The 14,475-nt window shown below is 39.6% G+C and overlaps 1 protein-coding gene across 1 annotated transcript; it reads right to left on the minus strand.

The window, feature by feature from the left end:
- Nucleotides 1–4,370: 4,370 nt before the first annotated feature.
- On the minus strand, nt 4,371–6,646 carry LOC120067495. The gene is made up of 2 exons (XM_039019046.1): nt 6,465–6,646; nt 4,371–4,851 (listed from the first exon to the last, which is right to left on the minus strand). Exons 1-2 carry the CDS (start codon nt 6,644–6,646, stop codon nt 4,371–4,373), a joined length of 663 nt encoding a protein of 220 aa, XP_038874974.1.
- Between the last annotated feature and the right edge of the window lie 7,829 nt (nt 6,647–14,475).

Here is a 14,475-nt window from a genome sequence, read left to right on the forward strand (position 1 = left end):
CAGATCCTAGATTATAAGGTTTGACACTACGATCAAATCTTATGCCTTGGAACAAAATGTTGACGAACCTTGTGTGTACAAGAAGATAGTCAACAAGACTGTAGCATTCTTAGTTCTTTATGTTGATGATATCTCGCTCATTGGGAATGAGACAAGTTTTCTTGCTGACGTAAAGAGATGGTTAGCAACACAGTTCAAAATGAAAGATTTGGGTGATGCTCAATATGTTCTAGGAATAAAGATCTTTTGGAACCAAAAGAATAGAACATTGGCACTATCTCAGGCATCTTATATTGATAAGATGTTGTCAAGATATAATATACAAAATTCCAAGAAAGGTATGTTACCTTTTAGGCATGGAATTCATTTGTCGAAGGAAGAGTGTCCTAAGAAACATTAAGATGTTGAGGAGATGAAACATATGCATCTGCAGTTTGGAGTTTGATGTATGCCATGTTGTGTACACGTCGTGACATATACTTTGTATTGGGTGAAAATTTAACTTTCAAAACAAAGAGGGAACCAACTTTTTTGGTTGGAGAATCCCACATTGGAAAATTTGGTGTTGGAAGTCTCCTTTATGTACTTCAATTTTGTGTTTTGGGTTTGGGCCCCAAGGGATACCCATGGTTTAGAGGGAGTGAAGAGATAGACCAATGTGGGTTCAATGGACATCCCACACACGCCGCCGTCGGTCGGGCGAGGCGAGTGTGTATGTGTGATGATTATTTTTAATAAAAAAATACTATTTTATTTTTTTATTATTATTTTTGTCCATTTAGACCAATGTGGGTTCAATGGACATCCCACACACGCCGCCGTCGGTCGGGCGAGGCGAGTGTGTATGTGTGATGATTATTTTTAATAAAAAAATACTATTTTATTTTTTTATTATTATTTTTGTCCATTTAGACCAATGTGGGTTCAATGGACATCCCACACACGCCGCCGTCGGTCGGGCGAGGCGAGTGTGTATGTGTGATGATTATTTTTAATAAAAAAATACTGAGATGCTATGCATTGGTAAATTTTTATTATTATTTTTTATTAATAAGTATTTTTTTTATTATTATTTTTATCCATTGATTATTTTTAAAATGGTTCGTTGATTAATTTTAAAATGGTCTGTTGATTAATTTTAAAATGGTTCGTTTCGATGCTAATGCGTTGTGAACGTGATGAAATAATGGTGTATAATTGCGATGATGGTTTATGTGTTGCATATCCAAGTTTTTCTAGTAAAAATCAAGTATAAATTTTACTACGTTTCAAGGTCAAACACAGGGACTACTGAGATGCTATGCGTTGGTAAATTTTGATTACTTTGTGGTGACAAAAACAAATAAGTTGGTTGATGTGTTGTTTTTAATTAAAGATCTTATGCGGCGAAATTGAGTAAAGAGTTTATGACAGTGAAAGTTATAATGAGTATGCGGGGAACGAGTTGAGAAGGGATTTAGCTAACACTTCCTAAGATTGCGTTCAAGTTAAGCGATCATGCTAGACATACACACAACAACATGTCATCTCTCAATGCAAAGGCCACAGTTCCTTATTCTAGGACACATGTGATGTATACGATAATGTCGATAGGACTTATGTCTAAGCCTTTATTCTTGTCTATGCGATGATGAATGATACACACATACACAAGGTGATCGCATACTATCCTATCCTATTTCTAGGGTGCATGCGATGCATGATAGCGAACAGAACTTATCTCTAAGTCTCTATCTCTTGCTTATGTGATTCTAATTTGACTCTCTCAAGCCTAGATTCTGACCTGACTCTCTCGAGTCTAGATTCTTTCTTTAGACTACTCTCTCAAGTATCTCTAAAAGGTGAAGGATGCATACATAAGACAAGATGATCGCATAAAATGAAGATCTTAGGTCATGCTAGCTAAGTGCTTCTCAACCCATTTAGAAATTTAGCTACTTATGCGAAATGTGAAGAGATTGAACAGATGTTGAGATGCAAATTCCATTTTATGAATAAAGTCAGAATATAAAACAACAATGGAAATTAGGGATAAGAAGCCCTGTAGCAATGTCTTGCTTCTCGAGGCTTTTACACTGTCTTCTACTCTACTCTGTCCAGAAGAATATCCTTGCTTTCGCAAGTGTCGGCCCTCTCTCCTTTTTCAGTGCTTCCCGAAAGTCTTTCGAGCTACCTAGGAAAGATCTCTCGACGTCTTCTTCTCTTCACTCGCCTCCACCTCTAAGTGTATGAACAACTATAGACTAAAGGCTAACTAATTGTATATTCTATTTTCTATGTATGTGGAAAACTGTGTAGAATTCAAACTTCTTTAACGATGGTGGCCTTCGGTATTTATAGAATTCAAGGTGAAGAAGCTTTTCGCTCAAATGATTGCAATGATGGGTGGTCATTAATTCTTCTGTCTGATGTGCCGATTAATGGTCACCAAAAAGTTGAATGTACTTGCTGCAGTGTGTCGTTAACGGCTTGTCAACTAAATTTGGATTCGATCGTCATCAGCTTTTCGTCCCATCATGATTTATTATGTTTTCACCTTGATGTGTCGTCTTTATGCAGCCACCTTCTTGAGCAAATTTTCGCGAGTGCATATGATCGCATGCCTTTGCGGTCGTAATCTTTTAGTGTGCGCGGTCGCCGAATTCCTTGGATCACAATTTTCTTTGCACCAACGTTTTTTCCTGCACAAAATAAGTAAATTAGCTGCTTTAATGCAATAGGCGCATGCGATCGCTATATTCTCAACTTAATGCTTTTGGACACGATTTTGTTTATTTTTATCGTTGCATACCTACATTGTTTTACATCTTTGCGCTGTAATAACGTGTATTTCTGCCCGTTATCATACCTCCTAAATTTAGAACAATGCTTATCCTCAAGCATAAACTAAAAACCTTCTTTAGAAAGTGAGCCGCCTTTTCTTTACCTAGATTTCTCGAGGTGCCTTATTCAAATTTTATGAACCAAAATCTTCTTAATTTCTATCCAGGTCTCTTCTTAAAATATTTCTAAAACTTAGGGACCGCAAGGTTAACCTTAAAAAAGACTTTACTTGTTTCTAGGACATTGCATGATTTATTTCAAAACTTTTTCAACCGAGGTGTTTCCAAATGATTTTTATCCTTGTATCGTTTAGATATTCTTTTTATGACCTTGTGCTGGTCCAAGTGCCTAGCCTTCGTTTTGGCTTGCCCCCACGGGTGTCATGCGAGCATCCAGCTACGAACAAGGTGCTCTTTCTCAGTCTAAACACATGCCCATTTGGCAGTGGAGTTGCGATCACTTTATTTATGCGTTGATCACGATTCCTACCTTCGTTTTGGCTTGCCCCCACGGGTGTCATGCGAATATCCAACTACGAGTAGCATCCGATTTCAACGTTATGATTTTTTTTTTTGAAATGTCTAAAGGTAGCAAGGTTGAAAATAAATACTGGCACCCTCAAATTTAAACGCAGTAATGCCCTCATTACTGATAGACTGAAAGAATTCATTCGATGCTTTTAGGAAGTTTGTAAAAGTCAGTTTGAAAGAAAGCTGGTGGACTACTAACTTCTAGAAATATTTCATGAATTGACAGTCCTAAAATTAAGTTCATTCTAGTACATGTGATGAGAAATAGAGGCAAGCATTTCATCATTGAAATCATAATTGGTACGAAAAAAAATTGCAGTGACTAACTAGAGTAATCAATATTTAATGATTGCGCCAACTAAAGAAGATGCGATGATAAAATTATAAAAGTTAAAAATGAGATGCGAGAATGTAAAATTTGGAATAAACAAAGTCAAAGAATGATACAACCCCCAAATTTGCTCTGTTGCCTGCATCATCTGTGATCGCATCCTTCTTTGCGGTGAACTGATTTCTTCGATTGCGATAGGCTGAATGAACTGGTCGCGTTTTGTCGTTTATCGCATAGTTCCACCACAATCGTTTACCACGATCGTTGCTAAAAAAATCGAGAGGGTCAAAAATATAAAAGACAAAGTTGATAATTTTTTTTAATTGGTGGTGTAAAAAGGATATCAAAAGGTAGAGTGAGTTCATGAAATGAGGATATAAAAAGGATACTTAAATAGAAAAAAATTGCATCCCTGATGAGTTTGTATCGCATGCTATCGCAGGGACTGTCCATTTCTTCTTTAGTCAGGAATTCCTCAGGTCCATGGAGGTTTTCTCGTGATGCAAGTCTCCTCCGTGATATATCTTGACTCTTTGTCCGTTGACTTTGAATGCATTGGTCCCGTCCTTATTGGATAACTCAACCGCCCCATGCGGGAATACCTCTTTGATTATAAATGGACCAGACCATCATGACTTTAATTTTTCGGGAAAAAGGCGAAGTTGAGAATTGTATAGCAAAACCTTCTATCCAACTTGGAGATTCTTCTCGCATAGTCGTTTGTCATGCCAATGTTTTGCGCGCTTCTTATAGATCTTAGAATTTTCATATGCTTGAGTTCTCCATTCGTCTAGCTCGATCGACTGAAGTTTCCTTGCCTCCCTTACAGTCTTCAAATCAAAATTAAGCTTTTTCACTGCCCACATTGCCCTGTGCTCCAATTCAAGTGGTAAGTGGCATGCCTTCCCAAACACCAGTGTATACGGGGACATTCCTATAGGTGTTTTATAGGCAGTCTTGTATGCCCATAAGGCATCATCAAGCTTCATGGCCCAATCTTTGCATGAAGGCTTCACCACCTTCTCTAAGATCAGCTTGATTTCCCTATTGGACACCTCGGCTTGGCCGTTTGTCTTTGGATTGTATGCGTTGACGACCTTATGGTGGATATTATATTTGAGCAACAATTTTTTGATGACGCCATTAACAAAGTGGGAGCCTTCATCACTTATTATGGCACATGGGGTGCCAAAACGAGTGAAGATAGTTTTCCTCAAGAATCTAGAGACTACCACCACATCGCTTGCGATGCACGATACCACTTCAACCCATTTGGAAACATAATCAACAGCCAACAGAATGTATTTGTGACCATTTAATGGTGGAAATGGTCCCATGAAGTCTATGCCCCATATGTCGAATAGCTCCATTTCTAAGATAATATTCATTGGCATCGCATTCTTCCATGAAATGTTTCCCGCGTGTTGGCACCTGTCACATTTCATTGCATAGTCTCTTACATCCTTAAATAAAGTTGGCAAAAAATATCCACTTTGTAACACCTTTGCTGCTGTTCGTTGACCTAAAAAATGTCCACCATACAACGACTTATGGCATTGGGATAAGATGCGCTGATGAGCAGTCTCTGGTACACATAGACGCAAAATCTGGTCTGACCCCCTCTTGGAAAGATGTGGCTCGTCCCAATAATAGGATTTGCATTGGTGTCTAAGTCGCCTCTTTTGGTCGGTTGTGTAGTTCTCAGGAAATTGTTCACAAACCATATTTTGAACAGTTGCTCATCTGGGAAAGTTGCGTTCACCTCCGACTGGTTGCGGTCGACTTTCAGATTTTCTAATATTGATAGATGGTCCGCAACCTAGTTCTCCGTCCCCTTTTGATGAATGATTTCCTTGTTGAATTCTTGAAGGGGGAGAACTCATCGAATCAACTTCGGCTTTGCATCTTTCTTTGTCATTAAATATTTGATTGCTGAGTGGTCGATGTGCACGATCACTTTGGATCCCAACAAGTAAGCTCTAAATTTGTCCAGTGCAAAGATCACCTCAAGTTCTTTTTCAGTGGTAATGTAGTTTATTTGGGTAGGGTTCAAGGTTCTACTCGCATATGCGATGGGGAGTATTCTTCTTTTGTGCTAGCACCGCCCCCATCGCATAATCGCTAGCATCGCACATCAACTCAAATGGCTTCATCTAGTCCGGTGCGATCAATACAGGTGCGGTTATTAATGTGTTCTTTAGTATCTTGAATGTGTTGAGGCATTACTCATCAAAGTCAAATGTTCTCTCGGCCTCCAGCAACGTACTCAATGGTCAAGCAATCTTTGAGAAGTCCTTCACAAAACGTTGATAAAATCCTGCATGCCCCAGGAAACTCCTGACAGCCTTCACATTTGCTGGAGGTGGGAGCATTTCAATGGCCTCAATCTTCTCTTTATCCACCTCCAGCCCTTTCTTGGAGACTTTTTGCCCGAGCATAATACCTTCATTCACCATGAAGTGGCACTTCTCCCAGTTCAGCACAAGATTCGTCTCATCACATCTCTTTAGTATCTTTTCCAATTTTTTTAGACAGACTTCATATGCTTGCCCATACACCGAGAATTCGTCCATAAAAATTTCCACTGAATCTTTAAGATACTCAAAGAAGATGGCAATCATACACTTCTGGAATGTGCTCAGCGCATTGCATAATCCAAATGGCATGCAGCAAAAAGAAAACGTTCTGTAGGGGCAGGTGAATTTGGTTTTCTCTTGGTCTATAAAAGGCAAGGGGAAATGATCATTTCCTACTATCCTACTTGGTTGTAGCCCGCATACCCATCCAGAAAGTAGAAGTGATCATTTCCTACTAGGCGATCTAGCATCTGATCAATAAAAGGCAAAGGGAAATGATCCTTCTTCGTCACTGCATTGAGTTTGCAGAAGTCCATGCAGATCTGCCAGCCAGTGACGGTTCTCATTAGTATCAATTCATTGTTAGCATTTGGGACTACCGTCATCCCTCCCTTCTTAGGCACACATTGCACGGGACTGACCCACGTGCTATCAGCGATTGGATAAATAATGCATGCGTCCAACCATTTTATTATCTCCTACTTCACAACCTTCTTCATCGCAGGGTTTAGTCTGCGTTGAAGTTCGATAGACTCTTTTTGGTTTTCTTCAAGACGTATCCTATGCATGCAATATGCGAGGCTGATTTCTCTTATGTATGCTAATGTCCATCCTATTGCTTTTATATACTTCTTCAGGTTGCTCTGCAGTGCATGCTCTTGTTCTTCTTGAAGCGCAGAGGAAATTATTACTGGTAGAGTTTCATTTTGCCCCAAGAAAACATACTTCAGGTGGCTTGGCAAAGTTTTTAATTCCACAGTGGGTGTTTGTTCCAATGAAGGTTGTTGTGCTTTTCTCTCTTCATTCAACGTCAGTTTTTCTTCTTTGGTTGTCATTTCCATAATCGCATTGCAGGTTGCTACGAATGCGGTCGCATCCTCTCCTTCATTTTCATCTTCCGTCTCTTCTTCTTCATTATAATTGGGTTCATTGTCAGAATCTGTTAGGTCTTCTTCTTCCGGATACTTCATGGCTTTAATAATGTCAAACCTAAGCTTCTTTCCATTCACACTCAGCGTGATCTCTCCCTTGTACACATCAAGTTGAACGCGACCAGTGGATAAAAATGGTCGTCTCAATATGATGGGTACATCCTTGTCTGCTTCATAATCGAGAATGATGATCTCTCCCTTGTACACATCAATTTGAGCGCGACCAGTGGATAAAAATGGTCGTCTCAATATGATGGGTACATCCTTGTCTGCTTCATAATCGAGAATGATGAAGTCTGCCGGATATCCTTCACCTTCCCCTCTAGATCAACTAGGGACCTATCTGCCAACTGGAGAGTCACCGTCGTGGGCGCTAGCTGCCCCACATTCAATTGTTTGAAAATTGAAAGGGGCATTAAGTTGATACTGGCCCCGAGATCGCAAAGCGCTTGACCTATATATATATCCTGCCAATTGAGTAGGGTATCGTGAAACTTTCGGGGTCGCGCATTTTCGGTGGAATAATGGTTTTTGACCTTTGCATTAACGCCACTATTGCGAACTTACCTGTGCTTCTTTTCTTCGTCACCATGTCCTTCAAAAACTTAACGTACCTTGGCATCTGTTCAATCGCTTCAGTGAAAGGGATATTGATGTGCAGCGGTTTTAACATGTCCATGAAGTGATGATACTGCACTTCATCATTTTTCTTCTTCTTAAGTTTCTAAGGGAATGGTGGCAGTTGTATTTTCACGGTTCCCTACTCTATAGGCTTAGAAATGGACGCAACTTCTGGTTCCATCGTCTCATTTTCTTCTGGTTCTTCTTGGTCAACGAGGTCTGGGGTTCCATCGCAATTGGAACAATCCGACTTGGCTCCTTCTTCTCTTCTGCTACTATTTTTCTGCTTCGCAAAGTCACAACTTGACATTGCTCCTTTCCCGTATTCCCCGAGTTGCGCGAAAGCTCAGTTAAACTTGGCAATGCCCCTTACGGTCTACTTTTGAGCTCGCGCGCAATCTGTCCTATCTGAATTTCGAGATTGCAGATTGAAGTCTCCTGATTCTGAAGTACTGTTTCATTCTTCTCAATATACTGCTTTAGTAAGCTCTCCAGAGATGAAGATTGCGGCGCTTAAAAATTTAACTTTCAAAACAAAGAGGGAACCAACTTTGTTGGTTGGAGAATCCCACATTGGAAAATTTGGTGTTGGAAGTCTCCTTTATGTACTCCAACCTTGTGTTTTGGGTTTGGGCCCCAAGAGGTACCCATGTTTTGGAGGGAGTGAGGAGATAGACCAATGTGGGTTCGGTGGACATCCCACACGCGCACCGCTGCCGCTGTCGATCAGATGTGGAGAGACGAGGCGAGGCTTAAATAAAATGGTCAATTGATTATTTTTAAAATGGTCCGTGATACACAGAATTCATTTTCTAAATTCCCACTTCATTTTCCTTCCCTCTTGCATCTTAGCTTTCCAAGCAGTGAGTTTAGAAAGGGTGTATATTCTGATCGTCACGAAATGTCTTTGGCAATTTTCAGACCTAATTGCACACTTGGGCAGAGCCACGAAATATCTTAAAGAGAGTGAGCTCCACGACTCAGCCTATAACGAGTTTCTGTTTTGCAAGTTTTGCTCTTCGCTTAACCGTCGTGCCTTGACGACTTACAGTTCATCGTTCTGAGGGTCTTGCTATTTCCAACACTTTGCAGTTGGAATCGTCAGCAGGTTCCAATCTAATCCAGGACACAATCATTGGACTACTGTCAAAAACATCCTCAAGTATCTAAGGAGAACAAGGGACTATATGCTTGTGTATGGACCTAAGAATTTGATCCTTACAGGATACACTAATTATGATTTTCAGACTGACGTAGATTCTAGAAAATCTACTCCAGGATCAGTTTTCACTCTTAATGGAGGAGTTATAGTTTGGAGAAGTATTAAGCAAAGTTGTATCGATGACTCCACAATGGAAGCAGAATATTTCATCCATTAAGCAAACTTATAGATAGATTTGCTACACTTTAACCTTTTATTAGTCAATTTAATTCTATTAAACTGATTAAAAGATTAAAGCTTAAAGGTTGCTAATCATATTAGAACTGTGATCTTCGGTCTATGTCATCCAAGTTTTAAACATTTTAAACCATGAATTAAACCTAAGTGAGCATGCATATCTTTCTTATTGCTTTTAGTTCTAATTTCTCTTTAACCTTTAAAAAGAAACAACTAAAACACATTGCACATGACAAGGTATTTATAACGCTTATAAAGTAACCCATGTGTCATGCTTTATGCAATGTCCGATCATTACTATACATAACTTTTATATACATGTAATAACCAAGCAAACATGCTTTCCATACACCCTTATACTATAACAATTATAATATAAATATGATGCATGTCAATGCTTTTTATTCATGCATAAATATAAATCTTATCTTATATAATGCATGAGCATGCTCTTACGTAATTTAAATCATGCTTCTCTAAATTATAACATTTATAATAAAGAGATGATGCATGACCAATGCATAACCTAAGGTGGGATTTGCTATATGTGCATACCATATGACACATAAATAAACATACATCTCATGTATAAACCAAAGATTAATGGACCGGGATGAACCTTTACAAATCGGAATGAAAAAAATATATCTATTACATTTTTCCATTGAGCAAATCGGTTCACAGGCGAATTGGTTCTTGAACTGCCAGGTGAAGCTCCATCGTTTAGTAAATGCCTGCATGTAAACGATCGCTTAGTGCACACTAGATGATAGCGAGAAAAACTAAACGATCGTTTAGATGACTGATAACTGGTAGGGATGTAAGTTATTGTAGCCTTTTATTTAGAATTATGAGGGCTATATACTAAGAATTCTTGTGAAAAGTGAGCTTGCATCGATCAACATTGAAAATCTCAGCTAACCCTATATTATGCATTATTCTGCGTCCAAATGTCTATTTTTGTAGCTATCGGGAATTGATCGCATGCATGAATCCCAGTCCATTGCAAGGGTGATCACGTACGTTCATCGCATGGATGTTTTGGCTATTAACCGCATGCATCCATCGCATAGTGGTTGCGGCTACAGGATAATAACCATGATAGAAGGATGAACACAAAGGTGGTGGAATGCGATGGTACTTCGGAAACCAAGCATGAACGCATACCTTGGGAGTATCAAAAAGATGATGTTGACATTTCACCTACCACACCATTAGTAGCAGAGATTCAGAGTAGGTCCTTCGCGCCATTAATGATATAGACTCGAAGTGGGACCATCAATGCTGTTGGCGATTGAGCTCTATAAATAGAGCCTTAGAGCCCAACTTCAAATCATTCGAACTTCTTCCTTAAGACAGATCCTTGTAATCACAGATGAGAGCGTGAGAAGACATTCTTTGAGAGTTCTTCATTCCTTCACCCATTCTAAGTGACGACCGGAGCTTTGCCGGAGATAGATCTCGAGAGAGACTACTCCACCGCCTATCCATGGCACCACCGGTAGCCTTGACACATATCTGATGGAAGTAAGACATTGCCTACATCTGTCCCTCCATCTCTCTTATATCTTTGTATTGCATTACATTTTGGCTTAAAACATTAATACATTTTGTAATCAATGAATCTCTTTATTTTCTTTGACTCCATCATCATTAACTTCTTTTTTATCATCTTTTAATTTCATTGCAACGAACTAAGTAAGATTGCTAAAGTATCGCATACTTAATCATGCGGCATAAACATATGAAGCATGTAGCAAACCACTGAGAGGTGTGCATTGCGCAAGTATAGTGAGTAAATCCTCTTTGCTTAGTGTGAGGTTGTAGCAAAGCTTGTCTATGAGCTGATCAACGACGACTAACTTCCCGAGAGGGTAAGTAGTGGAACGCACTGCACAAAGTAAGTAGTGTTCGTAGAGATAGGAATAATCTTATATCAATCATGCTTTATGTGATCATCTTGTCTTAATGAGTTCATCATTCATCATTTGGACGTACTTGAGAAAGTAGTCTAAAGACCAAATCTAGGCTTGAGAGAGTCAGATTAGATCACATAAGCAAGAGTAGAAACTTAGGAATAAGTTCTATCTGCTATTTACACATCGCATGCGTCCTAGAAATAGGATATGGTGGTATGCAGTCACCTTGTTTTATGTGTGTTAGATCGCATAAGCAAGAATGGAGACTTAGACATAAACTCTATCGACATTTTCTCATATGCATCTCATGTATATATATTTGTGTATAGCATGATTGCATAACTTGCGCTGGCTAGGATGACCCTTGCGGTCAAGCTTAGTGATGCGGTGAAGTCATCCCCTCCACCATTTTATCTATTTTTCCATGCATCTTATTACGCGTTAACAGTTGTCACGTCTCTACTAACTCTCATAGTCATACTTCCACTGCTTAATCTATTTAGTTAGGAGTAGGAGTAGTGCATAGTCCCTTAACTTCATTATTCTTTTATTCTTCACCACAAACCTATTACTTCGCAATATTTAGTTACAAGTCCCAGAGTTCGACCTTGGAACACCCCGAAAAACTTGCGATCTCGCTATACATAGCGAGAGAGCAAGAAAACTTGTGGCAGGAACACATGGTCATTGCATATATTCTGAAACGCATATTGCATATCCCTTAGTCCAACGCATGACCATCGACACATGGAGGTCAATGCATATCATAAGATGCATGCATATTTACTCCCCATTTTTCCACCGCATCAAGTTTTTGGTGCCGTTGGCGGGGACTTGGCAGCTAATAGTTTGTTGAGTTTTGTGTTTTCGCAGGCACCATTTTTACCTTGGGCGTATTGTAGCTTGTGCGACCAAGTTGCAAACAATATTTGAAGTGTAGGCAATGCACCGAAAGCCAATATTGACCCCGAGATAGAAAGGCTATCTGTCACATGAGTTGAAAGCAGTTATAAGCGCATGTCGGCCAACATGCGCCCAACAATTGTCGAAAATTCCAATGGTCAAGACGAGTCGCTTGACCTAAGCAGTTGAGATCAATCTCTTGCCTGGAAGACTCCTTGCGGTGCCTTCACTCCAATTTCTCCAGGGACGTTCTCTACTCTATCTTTACCTTGCTTTCCTAGTTTAGTTTATTTTGATTATTGTTGTTTTGGATTTACGGCTGCTTTCTTGGATGTGGTGTGCGTTCGCTTCTTGTAGGTGTGATAATAATTCTCCTCGGTGCACAGTTTCAACGGAAGAATCCTCTCCATCATTCAACGCATGGCTATGACCGCATGAATTCTAAAGCATGGTCGCAAGTTTTATTCTACTCGAAGGTTCTTTTCTTGTTATCATTTATGCATTATCCTTTTGAAATTCTCTTTTGTCCGCTTGCCTACCTTTGCGTTGATAAATTAACATCCATACTTATAATTCACTACATTCGCTAACTAAACATCACAAGGCTCACCTCACTTTAATAGCTTCTTCAAGGTTTAACAGTCTAGGTTTTGTTATGTGTAAACCTCTGCTCAAACATTTGTTACTGCATTCCTAATGAGTTTATTTTTAGCTTTTCAGCAAGAACATTGCCACTTTCTAAGTTTGGGGGTGGCAGTGGTCTGGACAAATGCGTCCATCATATTGCGATGCCAATTTAATAGAAAAAAATGGTAATAAAAACTCCATTGTCAGTGCAAAGGGAAAATTCAAGCTGATAAGAGTTAAAGTTGTGAAAGGCACTTACCCGTACTTGGATACTTCGCATGACACTCGTGCAGGTAAGCTAAAACGAAAGTAAGTGGCCAAGATCAACACATAGGAACAAGTCCTTTGTCTGGTGCAAGCCCAAATTAAGCTAAGGCAAGAGTTGAGTTGAACATACATGCAACCGAAGTTGGATGTCCGCATGACACCCTTGAGGGCAAGCCAAAACAAAGAGCATAGCAAGGTTCAACGCCCCACTTTAATAATGTATCGCAAGGCTTTGAATTGTTTTATATAAACATATTGTAAAAATCTATAAGCAAAGTTGCTTGAAATAAGTAAGAAGTTTTTTAGTAAAGGCTTGCCAAATTTAAGCGTAGAAAAGATCTCTTTGAAGAAATAGCTAAAGTTGAGGAGAGGATGGCTGCAAAGGTTAGAGGTATGAATGAATTATATTTTGAAAGGTTGGTCATCGCAAAGGGAAAGCTAGAGGGTAAAAGTTGAATTTCCAAAGTATAAGGCATGCTTGAGGACAAGCATAATTCTAAGTTTGGGGGTGATGACTACAAGGCCGCAAAGCCTGATCGTCTAGACGATCGCTTAACTCGCGAAGAGGTAAAGGATTTACCGTGCGATTACTCCGCGATCGTATAGTCAGTAACTAAGTGATGAGGCTTGCTGAGCTATACGATCGTCTAGTGTGCGCGCGTGTAAACGATTTACCGTGCGATTACTCCGCGATCGTATAGTCAGTAACTAAGTGATGAGGCTTGCTGAGCTATACGATCGTCTAGTGTGCGCGCGTGTTAAACGACACCCGAGCATCCGATACACAGTGATCGCCTACCTCATCGTCTACACAACCCGACCAACTCTTGATCTCAAAGAACAACAACCCTTGCTCCGAACTCTTTCATGAACGACTCAAAACTCAAACTAACTTTGAATTACAGACAATATAGTAATTAATTATGTCCAAAAATGCAAGGGCCTTTACAATTAACTAGAAATGTAAAAGAATTAATCAAATTGAGGTTTCATCCCAAAAAACTCCATTAATCCACAGATCCACAAATGAACTAACCTTTAAAATAAAGAGTACATGCTACACCCACCAAGAATGTATATGCGATTCTTTGCATCAATGAAATTGGAATATTAGAAACTTGGCTTTGATATCAATTGAAGGAACTCTTATACAAGAGTACCTATGAACAGACGTGGATCTTTCTGATTTCATTGTGATAGAATTTCCACACATACATTCAAACAAACAGATATGCATTTAAACGCTAATTACTGGCATGCTTTAAAAGATAAATACAGAAGACCAAAAGACTTACCAGTTGAAGACATGCTTCACAAGAACTCGGTCCAACCGTGAACAAACTCTAATCGTTCCTACTCGTCCAGCAAGCAATCGCCTAGCAGCACCACGGTCGTCTACACGACCAGCAATGCACGAACAACAATCGGGGACGACACCACCACTTGAAGCCCTCGGTGTTCTTGGAGTGAGAATCCAAAGAGTGGACTTTGATGGAATTGGTAGAGGGGAGGAAGAAAAGCAATGGTGTACTACGAACAAGCAAGTG

Source organism: Benincasa hispida, chromosome 12 (assembly GCF_009727055.1).
Source record: "Benincasa hispida cultivar B227 chromosome 12, ASM972705v1, whole genome shotgun sequence".
In the NCBI taxonomy this organism is placed as follows: Eukaryota; Viridiplantae; Streptophyta; class Magnoliopsida; order Cucurbitales; family Cucurbitaceae; genus Benincasa; species Benincasa hispida.

Bases quoted from the DNA above. Each gene is read 5' to 3' on its own strand.
- LOC120067495 (XM_039019046.1), bottom strand. From the start codon at position 6,646: ATGACGGTAGTCCCAAATGCTAACAATGAATTGATACTAATGAGAACC. The intron at 4,852-6,464 runs GTATGCGGGCTA...TGCCATAATAAG, and splicing joins CACTTCTACTTTCTGGATGG to TGATGAAGGCTCCCACTTTG.